General features: G+C 55.9%; 4 protein-coding genes across 4 annotated transcripts in view; 3 read left to right on the top strand and 1 right to left on the bottom strand.

The window, feature by feature from the left end:
- Positions 1-393: 393 nt before the first annotated feature.
- PTSG_12102 (glycogenin-1) lies at positions 394-3598 on the top strand. The gene is made up of 7 exons (XM_004994778.1): positions 394-609; positions 941-1278; positions 1463-1562; positions 1861-1958; positions 2153-2259; positions 2424-2531; positions 2849-3598. Exons 1-7 carry the CDS (start codon positions 461-463, stop codon positions 3119-3121), a joined length of 1173 nt encoding a protein of 390 aa, XP_004994835.1. The 5' UTR covers positions 394-460; the 3' UTR covers positions 3122-3598.
- On the top strand, positions 3574-9773 carry PTSG_12101 (uncharacterized protein). The gene is made up of 8 exons (XM_004994777.1): positions 3574-3984; positions 4349-4404; positions 4563-4640; positions 4915-5000; positions 5162-5198; positions 5443-6978; positions 7286-8953; positions 9178-9773. The coding sequence occupies exons 1-8, from the start codon at positions 3897-3899 to the stop codon at positions 9268-9270; spliced, it is 3642 nt and encodes a 1213-aa protein (XP_004994834.1). The 5' UTR covers positions 3574-3896; the 3' UTR covers positions 9271-9773.
- PTSG_03938 (uncharacterized protein) lies at positions 9609-14705 on the bottom strand. The gene is made up of 11 exons (XM_004994776.1): positions 14285-14705; positions 13931-14003; positions 13660-13764; positions 13222-13332; positions 12869-13005; positions 12374-12569; positions 11046-11851; positions 10630-10763; positions 10342-10413; positions 10063-10140; positions 9609-9939 (listed from the first exon to the last, which is right to left on the bottom strand). Exons 1-11 carry the CDS (start codon positions 14689-14691, stop codon positions 9887-9889), a joined length of 2172 nt encoding a protein of 723 aa, XP_004994833.1. The 5' UTR covers positions 14692-14705; the 3' UTR covers positions 9609-9886.
- A 68-nt stretch (positions 14706-14773) lies between these two features.
- The window catches only part of PTSG_03937 (STE/STE20/TAO protein kinase), a 7497-nt gene continuing 4699 nt past the window's right edge, over positions 14774-17571 (top strand). The window contains exons 1-7 of the mRNA XM_004994775.1: positions 14774-15050; positions 15290-15445; positions 15687-15806; positions 16022-16102; positions 16272-16365; positions 16547-16621; positions 16860-17041. Coding sequence (XP_004994832.1) covers positions 14919-15050; positions 15290-15445; positions 15687-15806; positions 16022-16102; positions 16272-16365; positions 16547-16621; positions 16860-17041 — 840 coding nt within the window. The 5' untranslated portion in view covers positions 14774-14918. The remainder of the gene's footprint in view (positions 15051-15289; positions 15446-15686; positions 15807-16021; positions 16103-16271; positions 16366-16546; positions 16622-16859; positions 17042-17571) is intronic.

The raw sequence follows: 17571 nt of genomic DNA, 5'->3' as shown, positions 1-17571 counted from the left end.
GTGTGTGTGTGTGTGTGTGTGTGTGTGTGTGTGTGTGTGTGTGTGTGTGTGTGTGTGTGTGTGTGTGGCGCACACATCCAGTGTCCACCACCACCACCACCACCAACACCACCACCACGGTTCACCATCCAAACTCGGAATCAAGCAATCAAGTGAAACCTTTTTTGGCGTGCTTCATGTGTGCGTTTGTGTGTTGCCGTTGTACGAGTGTTCCTGTCGACGGATCCAACCAAAGCAACCCTCTTCTTGTTGCAGCTAATGATGATGATGTTGATGTTTCATCGACCTCACACTCATTCACCCGTTCGCATCGCATCACCTCAAACTCACACACACACACACGCACGCACGCACCCCTTGCTGGTTCCTGCACGCCCTACGCTCCCCTTCGCAGCCTCCTTCCTTCCTTTCCTTCCTTTTCCTTCCTCCTCCTCTCCCCTTCTGAGCCATCAACGGCACGATGCAGGACGAGACGCGTGCATATGTGACGCTGGCACTCAATGAGAAGTATGTCATTGGCGCCCTTGTCCTCGCCCACTCCTTGCACCAAACGCGCACCAACAAGCGCCTTGTCTGCTTGGTGGGACCAGACATCACCGACGAGCGAAAGTACGTCGTGTGTGTGTTTGGTTGTGGATGTGTGTGTGTTTGGTTGCGGATGTGGACGTGTGTGTGTGTTGATGTGGATGTGGATGTGGATGTGTTTGAATGGTTCGTTCACTTGCTTGCTAGCGTGCCCTGCCCTGTGTCTGGCACGACTCTTGTCCTGCTGCGACGACTTGTTGTGTCTTGCACTGTCTGCTTATCAGTCAACTGGGATGAAACACCATCATCGTGCGCATGCCCCTTCCAACCAAACACAATCACACACACACACACACACGTGATGCCGTTGACTCATCTCCTCACCGCTGCGCTCCCCCCCCTGCTGCGCATACAGGATGCAGATGCTGGATGTCTTTGACGACGTGGTTGACGTGTCGCTGTACAGCAGCGGTGACGTTTCGCGCCTTGAACTGCTGCAGCGGCCGGAGCTCGGTGTCACCTTCACCAAGATCCAGGCCTGGCGCCTGGAGCGTTACGAGAAGTGCGTCTTCCTGGACGCTGACACCATCGTGCTGCAGAACATTGACGATCTGTTTGACCGGCCCGAATTCGCTGCTGCGCCCGACATTGGCTGGCCAGACTGCTTCAACTCTGGCGTCTTCGTCTTCAAGCCGTCGCACGAGACCTTCAGCGCGCTGTCAAAGCTAGCCAACGAGAAGGGCAGCTTCGATGGTACGCAACAGCGCACTCAAGCACACTCAAACACACTCAAACACACTCAATCACACGCAACAAGCACAAGCTATCCAACAACACAAGATACCACAAGCTATCCATACCACCCCCCCCCCACACACACACCACAATCTCACGATGCCCTGCGTTGCTGCTTCCTGCCCATATGACGTCACGACAGGCGGCGACCAAGGGCTGCTCAACCAGTACTTCTCAAGCTGGCGGACGCAGGGACCCGAGCATCGTCTCCCCTTTACCGACAACATGACCGCAAACGCCGCGTAAGTGCATGTACAATGCATGTGCGTTTGTTGCGGTGTGTTGTACGTGTGCTCTGTGCGTGTTGTGCGGTGTTTTGTGCTGTGCGTGCTGTATGGTGTCGCATGTTGTGTGTTGTGTGTCGCATGTTGCGTGTCGTGTGTTGTGTATCGTGTATCGTGTGCGACAGCTCTTGTCCCCGTGATGCTGGGATTTGCCTTCCTTCTCAAATCCTTTCTCATTCGTCTTGAAACTCACGTGTTCATGCACCCCTTGCATGCCCCGTCTCACACGTTGCGTCGCTTGTGCACACGTTACCAGTTACGGGTATGCGCCGGCCTTTGAGCGCTTCAGGGATCGCATTCGCGTCGTGCACTTCATCGGTGCACACAAGCCCTGGATGGGCGCGCCCCCGCAAAGTAAGTGCTGACGACTCAACACCAGCGCACGTATTGCATATGTGTGCTATTGCCCCACTTGCAAGTTGCCCATTTTATCGTCCTACGCACATACCCTTTCACACACACACACACACACACACACACACACACACACACACACACACACACACACACACACACACACACACACACACACACACACACCAACGCAGCGACGGCCCAGATGCATGGCATCCAGCAGCTGCACGACCTGTGGTGGAGCACGCATGACGACTTGCTCAAGCACTCCTCCGACTCGGCAATCTATCGCTACGCCATGGTCCGCGCGCGTGTGATGTGTGTGTGTGTGTGATGCATGTGGGTGTGCGTGTGCACCTGCATGTGCTGCTGGTACCCTGTTGATCTCTACCGCTTCATCGTCACTTCCTCCTATTCCATTGTCACTTGGCTAACGCAATCCACGCGTGTGTTTCTGTCGTGCAGGGCATCGTGCCACCCATCCATCCGAACGAGGACAGGTCGCGGTGGAAGCGCCACTACGCTTACCCGGAGCGCCACGACGACTACCAGCACTCCCGCTCAGCAGAGGAGGTACGCTTGTTTTGCCGCCGTGTCTGGCGGTTTGTTCTTGAGTTGTGTGGGTCTTGCTTGCGCTGCTCCACCAGCCCCGTGACTAGCTCGAAGCTAGCAGCGCCGTTGATGCAATTCACAACCCAACTAGCACGGCGACACACAGCAACTCACACCCACGCACATGCATGCATACATACATACATACATACACACACACACACACACACACACACACACACACACACACACAAACACACACTCTCTCTCACTCACCACACACACTCTCTCACTCACCACAAATACACATACATTCAAACACGCTTACAAACTCGCAGATTACGCGCCGCATTGCCGCGCTGTCGTCCCGCAAGCCGATTATGGGCTCGGCATCAGGCCCGCGTTTGCCGCGTAAGTTGTCGCAGTACGGCAAGGACGTCATGGCCCTGAGGGCGGAGCAGAAGAAGAGGGACGATGGCCACGACAGCCTGGACGACGAGGATGAGCGCTACTTCAAGCCCAGGCTCGGTGACGCCGCTGCGTCTGCCAACGGCAAGGACAAGAAGAAGAAGAAGAAGAAGGGCAAGAAGAGCAAGAGCTCCAAGGTCTGAGGACAGGTCTGCAAGCAAGGCGACACACACACACACCCACACACGTGTGCTGTCTCTTTTGGTTTTTTCCGTCTCTCTGCTCGACCACTTCCGATCTCCTATGGCCCTTCACACTGCCCTTCTGCGTTTGTTGTGTCTCCCCCCTCTCCACCCAAAAGCACATCATCTCTGCACTTCAGTTCCCGCTGCAGATGGTTGCGCTTTTGTCCTTTTCTTTGCACGCAGCCTTCCTGTCTTGTTTGCACATTCATGTTGCTGTGTATTGCCGTGGTCCTTTGCTTGTCTCGTTGTGATCTTCTTGCTTGCATGTGTGTGTGTGTGTGTGTGTGTGTGTGTCACATTTTGGTTCCACCCATCCACCTCCACCACCTGCTCTGCCCTTTTGCCAGCCCAGCTGTTGTTGGGCAATCGTGACGATTATTGAAAGATAACCATCAAATTTCGGTATCTGTCGTTGTTGCGAGAACGGCGAGCCAGCCAGTTGTCGCACAAAGCACCACACCACATCAGCACACCCTGCACCGTGTCGGTGTTGACCGCGCCGCTTGGCTGGGTATCTTCAACCGACCAACGAAGCAACCGTGCAAACAGACCGCTTGCTGTGCTTTGTTGGCAAGCAAGGAGGGTTCTTGATTGCTTACCCTCTCTGGTGGGTTTCTGTGTGTGACCTCGCTCTGAGCAGCCTCACAACACAGCACCACCGACCGTCATTTTGGCTGCGTGACAACCCCATTTCCGCTTTATTCCCCTGCCCCCCCCCACCACCACCAACAAGATGTCTCGCACCCCTGCGTGGGCGCGGTGGCGACCCGAGTATCTCAACTTTGAAGCCCACCACGCTTCCATCGTCACTAGCCAAGGAGGTATGGCCCACGTGGCGTGCTTGTCGTGTCTCGAGATCGGATTGGGTGTAAACATGCGTGCGTGTGTGTGTAAATGTGTGTCTGTGTGTAAATGTGTGTCTTTGTGTAAATGTGTGTCTGTGTATTTGTGAATGTGTATGGGGAGAGAGTCGGGGTGGGGCTGGCAGGGTGAATACACACACACACACACACATACACACACACACACACACACAACGAGCGCTCAAGCAAGCCAAGAGCGCGTGCACACACACACACACACACACACACACACACACACACACACACACACACACACACACCCTCCACGCAACCGCGCTCAAGCTTGCACGACATCAACTAACCGCATGCCTAAATTCCCCAGAGCACCCCGGAATCTTCATCATCAAGCCACCTTCCCTGTTCGTTATCAACCCCTCGGTGAGCTGTCGTCTCTGCTGCGCTTGCGTTTGTCGCGGCGATTTCGCGACATGCATCCATTACCACCATCCATCCATACATTGCGCATCTTTCGACCACTTACCCTGCCCCTCCCCCTCACGCGCGCTCTTCTTCCCTTCAACCTTCCGTCTTCCCAGACACAACAGCCGGTCTTTGTGGTCGACCTGGCCAGATGCACATGCAACGTCTCCGGCACCACGGAAACAATTCTCTTTGTACGTCGCACCAAACCTTTTCTTTGCGTCGCTTTGCTTTGTGGAGCGCGCGCACACACACACACACAAGAACACTCAAACACAAACAAACAAACAAACACACACACACACACACAAACACATACACATACACACACACTTGTATCATGTTCACAATCTCCGCTGGTTGTGCTGTTGGAGACCTGTTTGCTGGCACTTCATTGTGGGCGCGGATACCCCCCCCCCTTTGTGGTTCTCCTTACCAACCCCATCCTGTTCTCTTGCCGTCGCGCAGGTGAAGCTTGTGCACAGCCTGGCCACACACCCGACGTTCATGGAGAACGGCCGCATTCGCATCCGCTCAAAGTCACAGCCACACCGGTGCGTGAACGCCTACATGCCAGCTCGACCGTGGTTGGATGTGCTCTCCCATTCCCAACCGCAGGCATCAAATGGAACAGCCATACGTTTGGTTTCGCGCCTTGCCGCCTTGCCATGCTCACACTGCTGTTCATGACTGTTTGTGTCTTTCGCATGTTCAGGGACCACCTTGCTTCGGCCATCAACTCATCCCTCAAGGTACAAGGGCAGAGTTGTGTGTGTGTGTGTATGTGTGTGTGTGTGTGTGTGTTGGTGTGTATGTGAGAGAAAGAGAGAGCTTGTGAGACCTACACAAACACACACACACACACACCTTTGGATGGCGCCCGTTGATTGGTCTGCTTGACACCCCCCCCCCCTTCGTTCTCACCACTACCAACATCATCAACATCACCAACATCACCATCATCACCACCATCACCATCACCGCCACCCCCTGCAGCGAAGCAACGTTGGGATGCAGCTGCAGGGGACGACCGGGGAATCAACAACAGAGCAGGGCGGGTCGACACGCGTGCCCCACGTGGCCATCGACACCCTCACCGTTCGCCGCCTGGCAACAACAGCGTCGCAGGTCCGCGAGATTTGCGACCGCATCGGCCTCTTTGACAAAGTGCTGACTCAGGACCTCAACATTGCCCACAAGCTCGTGGCCACCGAACGCAAGCTGCTGCTTGGGCTCAAGGCGACACTGCTGGCACCCTCGCCAGAGGACGGCGAGTGCATCATGCAACTTCGCCTCATCACGCAATCTGTGCTGGGGCGCGCGCTGCCGTGGATGGAGTACGGCGAGACGCTGCTGCAGACGGCCATGCAGGCAAACGACTACAGTGCAGCAACCATGCGTGTCGTTGAGCGCCACCTCAACCGCGTGTCGTTCTTCTCCGAGATTCTGGCGTGGGTGACGCACGCACACGTCATCTTCACGCAGCCATCGACGAGCCAGGAGGCGGCCGAGATTGCCCTGCGCCTCTCCCAGGTGTTCCACATCCTCGCAGAGCGCCCGCGCACGCAGCCGCAGCTGACGACGCTCGTGGCCAGGCTCACCTGGGCGACAAAGGACATCTTGGGCATGGTAAATGTCGCCCACGTTGGCCGCGAGGTGGAGGGCGAGCTGCGTGACGCAATCCTGTCTGCTGTTCAGGCCGGCATGGCCGTCCAGGACGCCCTGTACAAGTTCATGCTCAGTCCGCCGTTTCCATTTGAGTTTGACGTGGTTGTTGCGCACTGCTACCGACTCGGCGCAGCGCTGCTTGAGATTCTGCACGCCGCCGCCGCCTCGGGGGAGTGGGAGTTTCTTGACTTTGGGTTGGCCATGCACGTTGACTGGGCACGCCTCGACCCCGCCACCCCATATGTGTCGCAGGTTGCACGCCAGCACTCCCAACACCAGCAGCAGCAGCGGCAGCACGCGACGCTGCGGCGTGACGGGCGCGGGGCGGCAGTGGCGGCAGGCGCACACACGCCGGCAGCACGTGCTCTTGGACAGCAGCACCTGCACCCCCAGGGCCAGCAGCAGCAGCAGCAGCAGCAAGGGGCGGGGCAGACGGCAACGATGATGAGCGGTGCAAGCATTGGCAGCGGGTACTTTGAGCAGGAGGAGGAGGACGGGGACGCAAACGTGGCGGGCTTGAAGGAGCTCTCTCTGCTGGAGGAAGAGGAAGATGACGACGACGACTATGAGGATGAGGCGCAGCTGTCGAAGCTGCTGACCAGCGGGGTGGAGGTTGATGCCCTGGACCAGGCCGTGATGAGCAACGAGCGGTACAGGGACATTGTCTCCAAGCAGCTGGACGAGGCAAAGCAGCGCTGCGACAAGGCCGTGGACGCTGCGAACAACGTCAGCAGGCTGTGTTTGCTTGACGTGCTGCGGAAGCTCATGTCTGCAAGCAACAAGCTCATCTGCGTGGACAGCCGCAACGCGTCATCTGTTGACACGTGGTCCAAGACTGTCAGCAGCTTTGTGCAGCGCATTCAGGTCAGTGGCCGTGTGCGTACATGTGCCTGTGATTTTGTGTGTGTGTGTGATTTTTTTTTGTGTGTGTGTGTGTGTGTGCCTGTGATTTTGTGTGTGTGTGTGTGTGTGTGTGTGTGTGTGTGTGTGTGTGTGTGTGTGTGTGTGTGCGTGCGCGTGTGTTGTTTTTGGTTTTTGCATTACGCTTCATGTCCACTCCCAACTGCACCTCCCCTCCCCCCTCTCCCTGGCTTGTGCCTCACCCTCCTTGCTCAAATCCTCCCCCCTTCCTTGTCAATGACCAATTGTTCCCCGTGCCGTGCGTGTGCAGACGATGACGGAGGAGGCCCGCCGCGTGTTCCGGGCGCAGCCGCGTGGCGCCTCGCTCACGGGCGATGCTGCCACCTCCCTGCTCACCAGCATCAAGGGCACCGTGGCCATTGGCACGCGCCTGCTGGCCGACCTCGACGCCATCCTCAAGAGCCAGACCGCTGCACAGGCGCGGCGTGACAGCGATGCGCGCAAGCACCCGCCAAAGCCCGCGGCAGCACCTGCGTCGCCGCCGTCTGCAGCCGTGATGGCTGAGCCCGGGTACATGTCCATGCGCATGGGGATGGGGCTGGAGGGCGAGGAGGACGAGTACGTGTACACGGACATCACCGCGCCGGCCGCTCGCGTGCAGGAGGCGGTGAGCGAGGACGAGGACGAGGACGGAGGTGCTGTGGGGCAGGGGGAGCGGAAGCGCGCAGGCAGCGTGTTTGACGGCGGTGAGGAGGATGTCATCTACCTGACGAAAGACTCCCTCAAGGAGCAGCAGAAGAAGGAGATGGCGGCAGATGCCACGCGCGTGCTGGCTGCGGCGTCACTCCCACAGATTGTGACGCGCATCACGCGCTCTGAGCGGTTTGACCCGAAGCTCATGTCAGCGGTGATCCTGACGTACCACTCGTTTACGACGGGGCGGGAGCTGCTTGACCTGCTCATCACGCGGTTTGAGGAATCCCTCGAGGGAAAGGTGGTGACGACGCCTGCCGAGGACCCTGTTGGCTTCCAGGTGCGCGCCCGCGTGCTGAACGCAATCAAGCGCTGGCTGATTGACAACGCGGACGACTTTCGTGACCGTGAGCTCCTCTCGCAGCTGCGGTCGTTCCTGCAGCGGCACCAGGGGCTGCACTCGTCCACGAAGAACATGCTTGAGATGGTGAAGCACATTGAGTCGTGCCGGCGGCAGAGCACGGCCAACATCTTCACGGATTCTGGCGCGCGTCGCATCCTCGGAGACATGGACGAGGACGAGGCGGAGGAGTGGGACGTAGTCATGCGTCCACGCTCGTCCATGTCCGTGTGCAAGCTGGACCTGTGTCAACTCGGGTACTGGGAGACGGCGGAGCAGCTGACGCTGTGGCACTGGAAGCTGTACGTGCAGCTGACGCCGCACGACCTGATTGGCAAGAAGGCGGAGAAGGCGCCTCGGAAGAAGCTGCTTGCCAAGCACGCCACTGTCGTCACGTTCTGGGTGATGGCGTCGATCCTGCGCGAGGCGGAGCGGCTGAAGCGTGTGCAGCGGCTCAAGTACATGGTGCGGCTGGCAGACACGCTGCTGTCGCTGGGCAACTTTGACCTCTTCTACGCGGTGTACCTGGGCATCTCCCACAGCTCCATCCGCCGGCTCAAGCAGACGTGGAAGCTGTTCCGGGACAAGCACCCGCGCTCGACCACGCTGTACGAGAAGCACGAGCAGCTGTGCGGCGACCTCCACTTTGGTCGTCTGCGGGCGCTGTTGCGGGAACGGCACCTGCAAGCAAAGCCGTGCATCCCGCCCATCCCCATGTACAACAACGACTTTCTCCGGCGGCAGAACGCGTTCAACGACACCATGGACAACAACGGGGTGAAGCTCATCAACCTGATGAAACGGATGAATCTTGTTGAAGCCATTGAGGAAATTCGCGCGTACCAGCGCCTCGAATACCGCCTCCCTGCAAAGGAAATCATCCAGGTCTGTTGTGCCGCGTGTTCGTGTTCTGAGTCGGATGTGGTGGTGGTGGTGTGTGTGTGTGTGTGTGTGTGTGTGATTGAGTGTGGTGCAGAAGGTGGGCTGCTGGCTGAGGTGTCATTTGTCGTGGATGGTTCCGTTGCTTTCCATGACGTTCCTCTCGTGTGTGATGCTCACCATGTGAGTGGCGTGTATTGTGTGTATTGTGTGTCCTTCGTCGTGTGCAGATGTATCTTGATACGCAGTTTGTGAAGCAAGTCTCGCTCTCGTCGCTCGAGGCATCGGACCGCTCACGTCAGATTGAGCCGCCGTCGTCTTGAGCGGCCCGCTCGCTCACTCGATGTTCGTCTGTGCGTGTGCGTGTGCGTGCGTCTGTGTCTGTGTCTGCGTGCGTGCGTGTGTCTGTGTCTGTGTGTGTGTCTGTGTGTACATGATGCAGTGTCGTGCCTTCCCTCTTGTCTCCTCGTCAGCATTTTGGTTGTTTGTTTCAGTGTGTTGCTTCTTCCACACTTCGCCTTCTCGCGCGTTGCCACTTGGTTGTTCAAGCCCTTCCCCTCAGCAATTGTTGCCGCATGCCGTTACATCACACGCAACCGCAACTTTCTCTCTGCCTCTCTCTCTCTCTCGTTATTCCTCGCCTTCAGGTTTCGTAGATCGATGTGTGTCTGTGTGTCTATGTGTCTGTCTTTTTGCAGCTGTGTGGCGTGTTTTCGCTTGCATTGTTTGGCGCCGCAAATTTGAAATGAAACTACACCAAGCTACGACTCTGCACCCACGCGTGTGCGCGCAGGCGAATGAAATGATGGCAGCAGTGAACATCCTGACATAACATAACATAAGGAACTGCGTCGGAAGAAAAAGCAGGCGGCTGTGCCCATCCCTGTCTGTCTTGCTGAGATGAGAAACCATCATCATCATGCATAATCATCATCGTCATCATGCATCCTGTTGCAGACGGTATCCTTTGCGCTTGGGGATGCAGGGAAGATCTGGAAAGCAGCAGCAGCAGCACAAGGCACGGGGCTGGTGTCAGACAGTTGCGGTGCATATTTGTGTATCGTGCGAGTGTGTATCAACAATCGTGTGCACACCATCACCAAAGCAACACCAACCTAGACAGTGGTTTGATTGCGTCTTCATGATCTCCGCAATGTCTTCGAGGCTGCGCCCGCGCGTCTCTGGCACCAGAACTGTGTGTGTGTGTGTGTGTGTGTGTGTGTGTGTGTGTGTGTGTGTGTGTGTGTGTGTGTGTGTGTGTGTGTGTGTGTGTGTGTGTGTGTGTGTGTGTGCGCGTGTGTGTATGATTTGAAAGCGTGGACACAAGGGAGCAGTGACAGCCCAGCGCATGCCATGCAAGAGCGCTCGCGCACACAGCTGTCATTGTTGCATACCGAGGACGAAGACGAAGGCAACGACGCCAATCACAGCATACATGAAGAAGGTGCCAGCAAACCCGACAGTATCTGAAAGGCAATACGAACACGGGAAAGGATTGGTGTCAAAGCAAAGCAAAGCACAGCTTATCAGGACCCCGCGCATGAGACTCTTGACACCACACGCACACACACACACACACGCACACACACACACACACAAATTACACACATTGCACACGCACGCATAAACACTCGCGCGCGCATCACATGACATGACATCACATCACATCACATGCGCCTGACCAAGCAAGCTGAGGAAGGAGAGGGAGACGATGAGGTTGCCGCCCCAGTTGAAGATGGTGGCGATGGAAACAGCGCGGCCGCGAAGGTCATCGGGAAAGATCTCACTCATCACCAGCCACGACACGGGGCCATAGCTGCCGACAGTGGTCAGAAGATGGGTGTGCGTGTGAACATGTGAGGTGTGTGTGTGCGTGTGTGCGTGTGTGTGTGTGTGTGTGTGAACATGTGAGGTGTGTGTGTGTGCGCGTGTGTGTGTGCGTGTGTGTGTGTGTTGTGCAGCTTCGTAGATGTGTGTCAGTTCTGGTCAAGCAGAACAACAAATGCAATAGATCTTGGCAACGCGGTCACGCACACACACACACATACACACACACAGACAGGTACAGGCACACGAGCACAACTTCATGCAGGGGCACCTGAAGGCGTAAGCGACGACGAAGAAGATCATGGAGACGAGCGAGGTCCATTTGACGGCGGCGGAGGAAAACACCCAATCGTCCTGCTTGTGGTGCGAAGATGACACGTGCGCGCGGCGGCGCCCGCGTAGATGTGTGGTGCCGTGTGCAGGCGAAGCGTTGCTGCTGCCTTCCGACGGGTCAGCAACAGCGGCCTGCCACCACGATGAGAGTGACGCGGGCGCTGGTGATATGCTGGCATGTGCACCGTGCTCCATTGTGGGCGGGGCGGGCGTTGTGTACGCCCACGCCGTCACAGCTCGTCGGTCACGATGCTGCGGCGCTGATGACGGTGCCCGCACAGCAGTCGTGGACGTGTTGCCTGCAGGCATCGTCGTCGTTGTCGTCGTTGGCAATTGCGTCACCGTGGTTGGTGCAATGGTGGTGGTGGTGGTGGTGGTTGTTGTTGTGTTGGGCATGGTGCTGTTGTTGGCACGGACGGGAGGGAATGCGGTGGTGACGGATGCAAGCACCACCAGGCTGACAATCATCAGGGCCGTGCCTGCAAGCAAGAGAGGACGCCGCCCCAAGCTGTCCACCTTGACCAGGGCGATGGCGGTTGCAATGACCTTCACGCCACCAATGACGAGGTTGGCAAGCGTTGCTTCCCGGTCTGTGTCGAAGCCCGCGGCCTTGAAGAGGGTGCTGCCGTAGTACAGGACGTTGGGCTGCCCCGTGAACTGCTGCAGGAGTGCAAGTCCGCACGCGATGAGGAGACAGCGACGCAGGCGGCGGTCCGTGAGCAACGACAGCAGCGACTGCGAGTCCTGCACACAATGATGATGCGGTGGAGGAGAAGGAGGAGAAGGAGGAGGAGGAGGAGGAGGAGGAGGTGGTGGTGGAGGAGGAGGAGGAGGAGGTGGTGGTGGTGGAGGAGGAGGAGGAGGAGGAGGAGGAGGAGGAGGAGGAGGGGAGGAGGAGGAGGAGGAGGAGGAGGAGGAGGAGGAGGAGGAGGAGGAGGAGGAGGAGGAGGTGGTGGTGGTGGTGGTGGTGGTGGTGGTGGTTGAGGAGGAGGAGGGGAAGGCAAACAAAAAAGTGAGTGAGTGAGTGAGTGAGCGAGCGAGTGAGTGAGTGAGTGAGTGAGTGAGTGAGTGAGTGAGTGAGTGAGTGAGTGAGTGAGAGCGTGAGAGGGTTGGTGTCAGCAGCATTGCAAGTCTTCCTCAGTGACTGCACCGAGCGGCCGACTCATCATAAACACACAGACGCACACACACACACACACACACATACATACACGTATTCATACACACACATACACAGGCAAGCATCTTCTTATCATAGGCAATTACCTGGGCCTTGAGGCTGCTTTCAATGGCGTGCATCTCGGCCTCGATGTTGCTAGTGTTTGGATTCCTCAGAAGAGCGAGTGACGCGCGTGCGGCCAGCGGCTGTTTCCGCAGCAGCAGCCAGCGTGGGCTCTTGGGCAGAAACAGCATCCCAATGCCCTGAATCACAGCTGGCACCATCGACAGCCCAAACATGTACCTGTCGCGTTGATGATTGGCAGGCCAGGGTTAGGGTTTGTTGGTGTGATTGGCAGGCTGAGTGCTTGAATGTGAGCATGAAGATAGAGAGAAGAGGGTGCGCCTACTTAGTCACACACACACACACACACACACACACACACACACACACACACACACACACACACACACACACACACACACACACACACACACGCACGCACACACACACACACATGCACACATGCACACACACACCGGTAAACGCACATGCAAGCATACACGATGTGTCCAAACACGCACATGCAAAAGCAAACGCACCGCCACCCGTCTGATGTTGAGATGAAGGCGTAGTTGACGAGATATGACACGAAGATGCCAATGGTGATGCCCATTTCGTTGACAGACACCAGCATCCCGCGCTTCTCCGCAGGCGCAATCTCGGATATGTAGATCACCTGGAGCACCAGCACGAGTGAGCGTGCGTGGTTGCATGCGAGGATATAATGTTCGTGTGTGTGTGAGTGAGTGCGTACGTATGCATACATGTATGTGTGTGTTACATGTGTGTGTGTGGTATTTTTTTTTGTTTGTGTGTGTGTGTGTGTTTTACACGTGTGTGTGTGTGTGTGTTTTACACGTGTGTACGTGTGACATGTATGACCGTGACGCACCTCTGACGTGGCGGAGAGGGAAACAGCAAACCCCACGACGATGCGGCCGATCAAGAGGACGGCAAGGTTTGGCGCGAGTGTCATGAACACCGCACCAACAAGAAATATTACCTGAAACACGGCACAAGCGTGCGCATGTGTGTACGTGGGTGTACCCATGGTGTGGTCAGGAGGGTGAGAGTGAGTCGACAAGCACCTGTGTGCGTGTGTTGTGTGAATGTGCCGGTCTGTCACAGAGAGAGAGAGAGAGAGAGAGAGAGAGAGAGAGAGAGAGAGAGAGAGAGAGAGAGAGAGAGAGAGAGAGACACACACACAGACACACACACGCACACACACACACACTCACTCACTCTCTGTTTTGTGAGACACAACACAAGCGGGCTTGTCAGGCCACAGCCACAGCCACAATCACAGCTGTGGACATAAACACGCACGCACCGAGTTGCCAATGATGGCGTTTCGGCGCCCAAAGTAGTCCACAATGTGGCCACCAGCCATGGAGGCAATCATGGCACCCAGCAGCATCAGGCTGACAACCAGCTCCTGTCGGAAAGAGACGAGAAGGAGAAGAGGGTGTCAACACAACAGTATAGCATGTTGGTGTGCATGTGGCAAGGTGGGATGGATGTTGGGGTGATTGCTGGTCGACCACGTGCATTGGAATCGCTCGTGTTGATTGCGTTTGTTGCTGTTATTTGTTGTGCCCCACCTTCTGAACATCTGTGAGGTCAAACTTTTCCTCAAGCTGCAAGAGGGCACCGCTGATCACGCCAACATCATATCTGACATTGTAGAGCGAGAGGGAGAGAGCGCGCGCGCGTGTTCAACGACAGGGTGAGCAAGGTGGCGTGCAACATCCAATGTTACCCTTGCTTTGGGCGATGTTGTGTGTGTGTGGTTTGGTTGAGTGTAGTGTAGTTGAGTGTAGTGTAGAGTAGAGTAGTGTAGTGTAGTTGAGTGTAGTGTAGAGTCGTGTTCGTGTATTTTCAGATCTGTGTGTGTGTGTGTGCGTGCGTGCGTGCGTGCGTGCAAGACTCGGTGTGGAACACAAGGTTGTGCTCACCCAAACAGGAAACCGCCCAAGCCAGCGAGGACCGCGGCAACAAGCACGAGCCTCTGGGCCTTGCTTGTCTTTCTCCTTTGAAGGAGACTTGTGGAGAAGGTGGATGACGGGGATGGGGACAAGGAGGCTGTGAGGGGGTCCTCGATTGAAAATGTGTTGTTGAGGCTGCGGCCTGTTGAGGGCGCTGCACCGTGCTGTTTGACAAAACCATCAGCCACACCTTCCCCACTCTCGCCACTGCTTATGTCACCACCACCATCACCACCATCACCACCACCATCACCACCACCATCACCATGCACTTCCCGCCCAGCAGCGACCATGCTGCTGCCGCCGTCGTCGTCATCGTCGCTGGCCACTCTGCTGCTGGCCAGCACGTACACACCGCCACCTTCCCTGCCGCTCATCACCGTCCTCCCAGTTGCCGAAAATTGGTAATATGTTCAGTAAATTCTCCACAATCATACGATCCCCGTTCGTATTTTTGGTGGCGGCTGCTGCGGCAAACACAAACACACACGCATCTGCCACACCTCCTCCCTGCGCCTCGTCCGGAAACCAACGCGAACCTCACTTGCTGAAAGGGAGACAGAGGGTTGCGCTTGTGTGGGTTGTGTGTGGCAGAGAGGCAAGGATGGACAGTGCCACGGTGGAGAAGTGGCAGACAAAGGCGGTGGAGGAAGGCTTGCTCAACGCCGTCGATCCCACTCTCTTGTATGAGCCGCTGGAGCCAATCGGACATGGCGCGACTGCAGACATTGTCAAGGTCAGAAGGGAGAGAGAGAGAGAGAGGGAGGGGTTGTATGTATGTGTGGGGCGGGGGATTGTATGTGTGTGTGGTGGGTGTGTGTGTGTGTGTATGTGTGAGTGTTTTGCTTGCTCCTGGCTACGCCTGCACCTGGTGTGCAAGTGGATGCGCCTCCTCTTGTCTGTGCTACGAAGACGCTTTGTGCCTTGCGTGCTGGATGACACTTAAGTACGTGTCATGTCTTGCCCCAACTACAGGCGATTGATCGGGAGAAAGGGAGCGTAGTCGCCATCAAGAAGTTCAAGACCAAGTTCAAGAGCGAGGATGATTGGAAGGACATTGTGAAGGAAATCAGATTTCTCAAGAAATGTGAATCGCCGTACCTCGTCAAGTTCCACGACAGCTTTCTCCACGTATGTGTTCGTGTTCGTGTGCGTGTGTGTGTGTGTGTGTGTGTGTGTGTGTGTGTGTGTGTGTGTGTGCGTGCGTGCGTGTGTGTGTGTGTGTGTGTGTGTGTGTGTGTGCTTGTGTTTCATCTTGTGTGCATTTATTGAACAGGCGATGCCAGCTCCAAGTGTCATGCTGCACTGTGGCTTTTGTTGTGCTTTCAATCCTAACGCGCTGTACACACATGCTGTCGTGAATCTGCCACAGGGGAAGCAAGTGTGGATCGTCATGGACTACTGTCTTGGATCGTGCTTCGACATTATGGAGGTGTTCAAGAAGCCGTTCGCAGAGGCGGAGATCAAGGCTGTCTGCTGGGGCATCCTTAAGGTACGTCAAACATCACGTGTATGTGTGTACGTGTGTGTGTGTGTGTACGTGTGGATATGTGTACGTGTGGACATGTGGACGTGTGGACGTGTGGACGTGGACGTGTGCGTGTGTACGTGTGAATGCAGAGAACTATGCCAAGACAGAGCAAAGCTGTCACCATCCCCTCACATGTCACCACAATTGCTTGCACTGCTGTGTTTGATGCTGTGAAGGCACTTGAGTATCTTCACGGAAACCAGAAACTGCATCGTGACATCAAAGCGCGCAACATTCTCCTCGCAGACAGCGCTGAGGTGCTCAAGTTGTGTGTGGTTGTTTGTGGATGGTTGTATGGATGGTTGTGTGTGTGTGTGTGTGTGTGTGTGTGTGTGTGTGTACGGATGTGTTTGTATGGATGTGTACAAGCGTGTCCCTGACGCGTTGGCTCCGATGTGTGTGTATGTGTGTGTTGGATGTTTTCAGGTAAAGCTGTGTGACTTTGGCGCCTCTGCGGACGTTGCCAACACCGAGGGCCGTGCAAACACATTCATCGGCTCTCCGTATTGGCTCGCACCAGGTGTGCACATGCACTCGTGCTCGCTTTTGCGTGCGTGTGTGTGTTGTGTGCGTGTGTGTGCGTGCGTGTGCGTGCGTGTGTGTGTTGACAATGCACTGTCGTTGCCAGAACAGTGGCGCTGCCAGCTGTACGACGCTCCCCTCACCTTGTACGCGTTTGCCACAACTGTGGTTGCGAGCAGAAGTGATATTGGCGATGGAAACAGGAACATATTCGTACCCGGCCGACGTCTGGTCCCTCGGCATCACACTCATCGGTCAGACGCACGCATGTACATGCAACCACACACGTAGACAAACACGTACCTTTTCTCCCTTTTCCTTGCTGTCGGCTGCTGTGCTGTGGAGCAGCTGCTGGGTGTCTCTGTTTCTCTTTCCTCACCCGTTTCATCCCCATGTGTATGTGTGTGTGTGTGTGTGTGTGTGTGTGTGTGTGTGTGTGTGTGTGTGTGTGTGTGTGTGTGTGTGTGCGTGCGTGTGTGTGTGTGTGTGCAGAGTTGGCGGAGACGAAGCCGCCGCTCTTCCACCTTCAGACGATGAGTGCGCTATTCCGCATCCCAAACAACCCCTCGCCCGAGCTGTCAACAACGGGGTGGTCATCGCACTTCAAGTCGTTCCTGGCGCGCTGCCTCGACAAGGACCCGGACAACCGCGCCACTGTCGCTGAGCTCATTCAGGTGTGGCGGTGGGGCGATGATGGTTGTTGTTGTTGTTGTTGTTATTGTTGTTGTTATTGTTGTTGTTGTTGTTGTTGTTGTTGTTATTGTTATTGTTGTTGTTGTTGTTATTGTTGTTGTTATTGTTGTTATTGTTGTTGTTGTTGTTGTTGTTGTTGTTGTTGTTGTTGTTTAAGTTGTTGTTGTTTAAGTTGTTGTTGTTGTTTAAGTTGTTGTTGTTGTGTTGTTGATAAAGATGTTACACACACACACACAAGCTGTTGTGCTAACAGTTGTGTGTTGACAGAACAGCTGCTATCGGCCACAGTTGTGGATGGGCGTGACTGAGAATAGTATTATGCAGCCTCGCTGTCAGTGAACCGCACAGACATGAGAGATAGGGGGAAAAGGACATCAACGCACCATCACAGTCAATGTATGTGTGGCTGTGTGTGTGAAAGGGTGTAGTCTGTCTGTGCCTGTGTTTGTTGTCCACACAGGATGGGCTTTTTCTCATCATGTTCCCACTTTCACCGCCTCACCAGTGACAT

The sequence above is a fragment of the Salpingoeca rosetta genome (assembly GCF_000188695.1).
Source record: "Salpingoeca rosetta unplaced genomic scaffold supercont1.9, whole genome shotgun sequence".
Taxonomy (NCBI): domain Eukaryota; class Choanoflagellata; order Craspedida; family Salpingoecidae; genus Salpingoeca; species Salpingoeca rosetta.
This window is presented reverse-complemented; position numbering and strand designations above follow the sequence as displayed.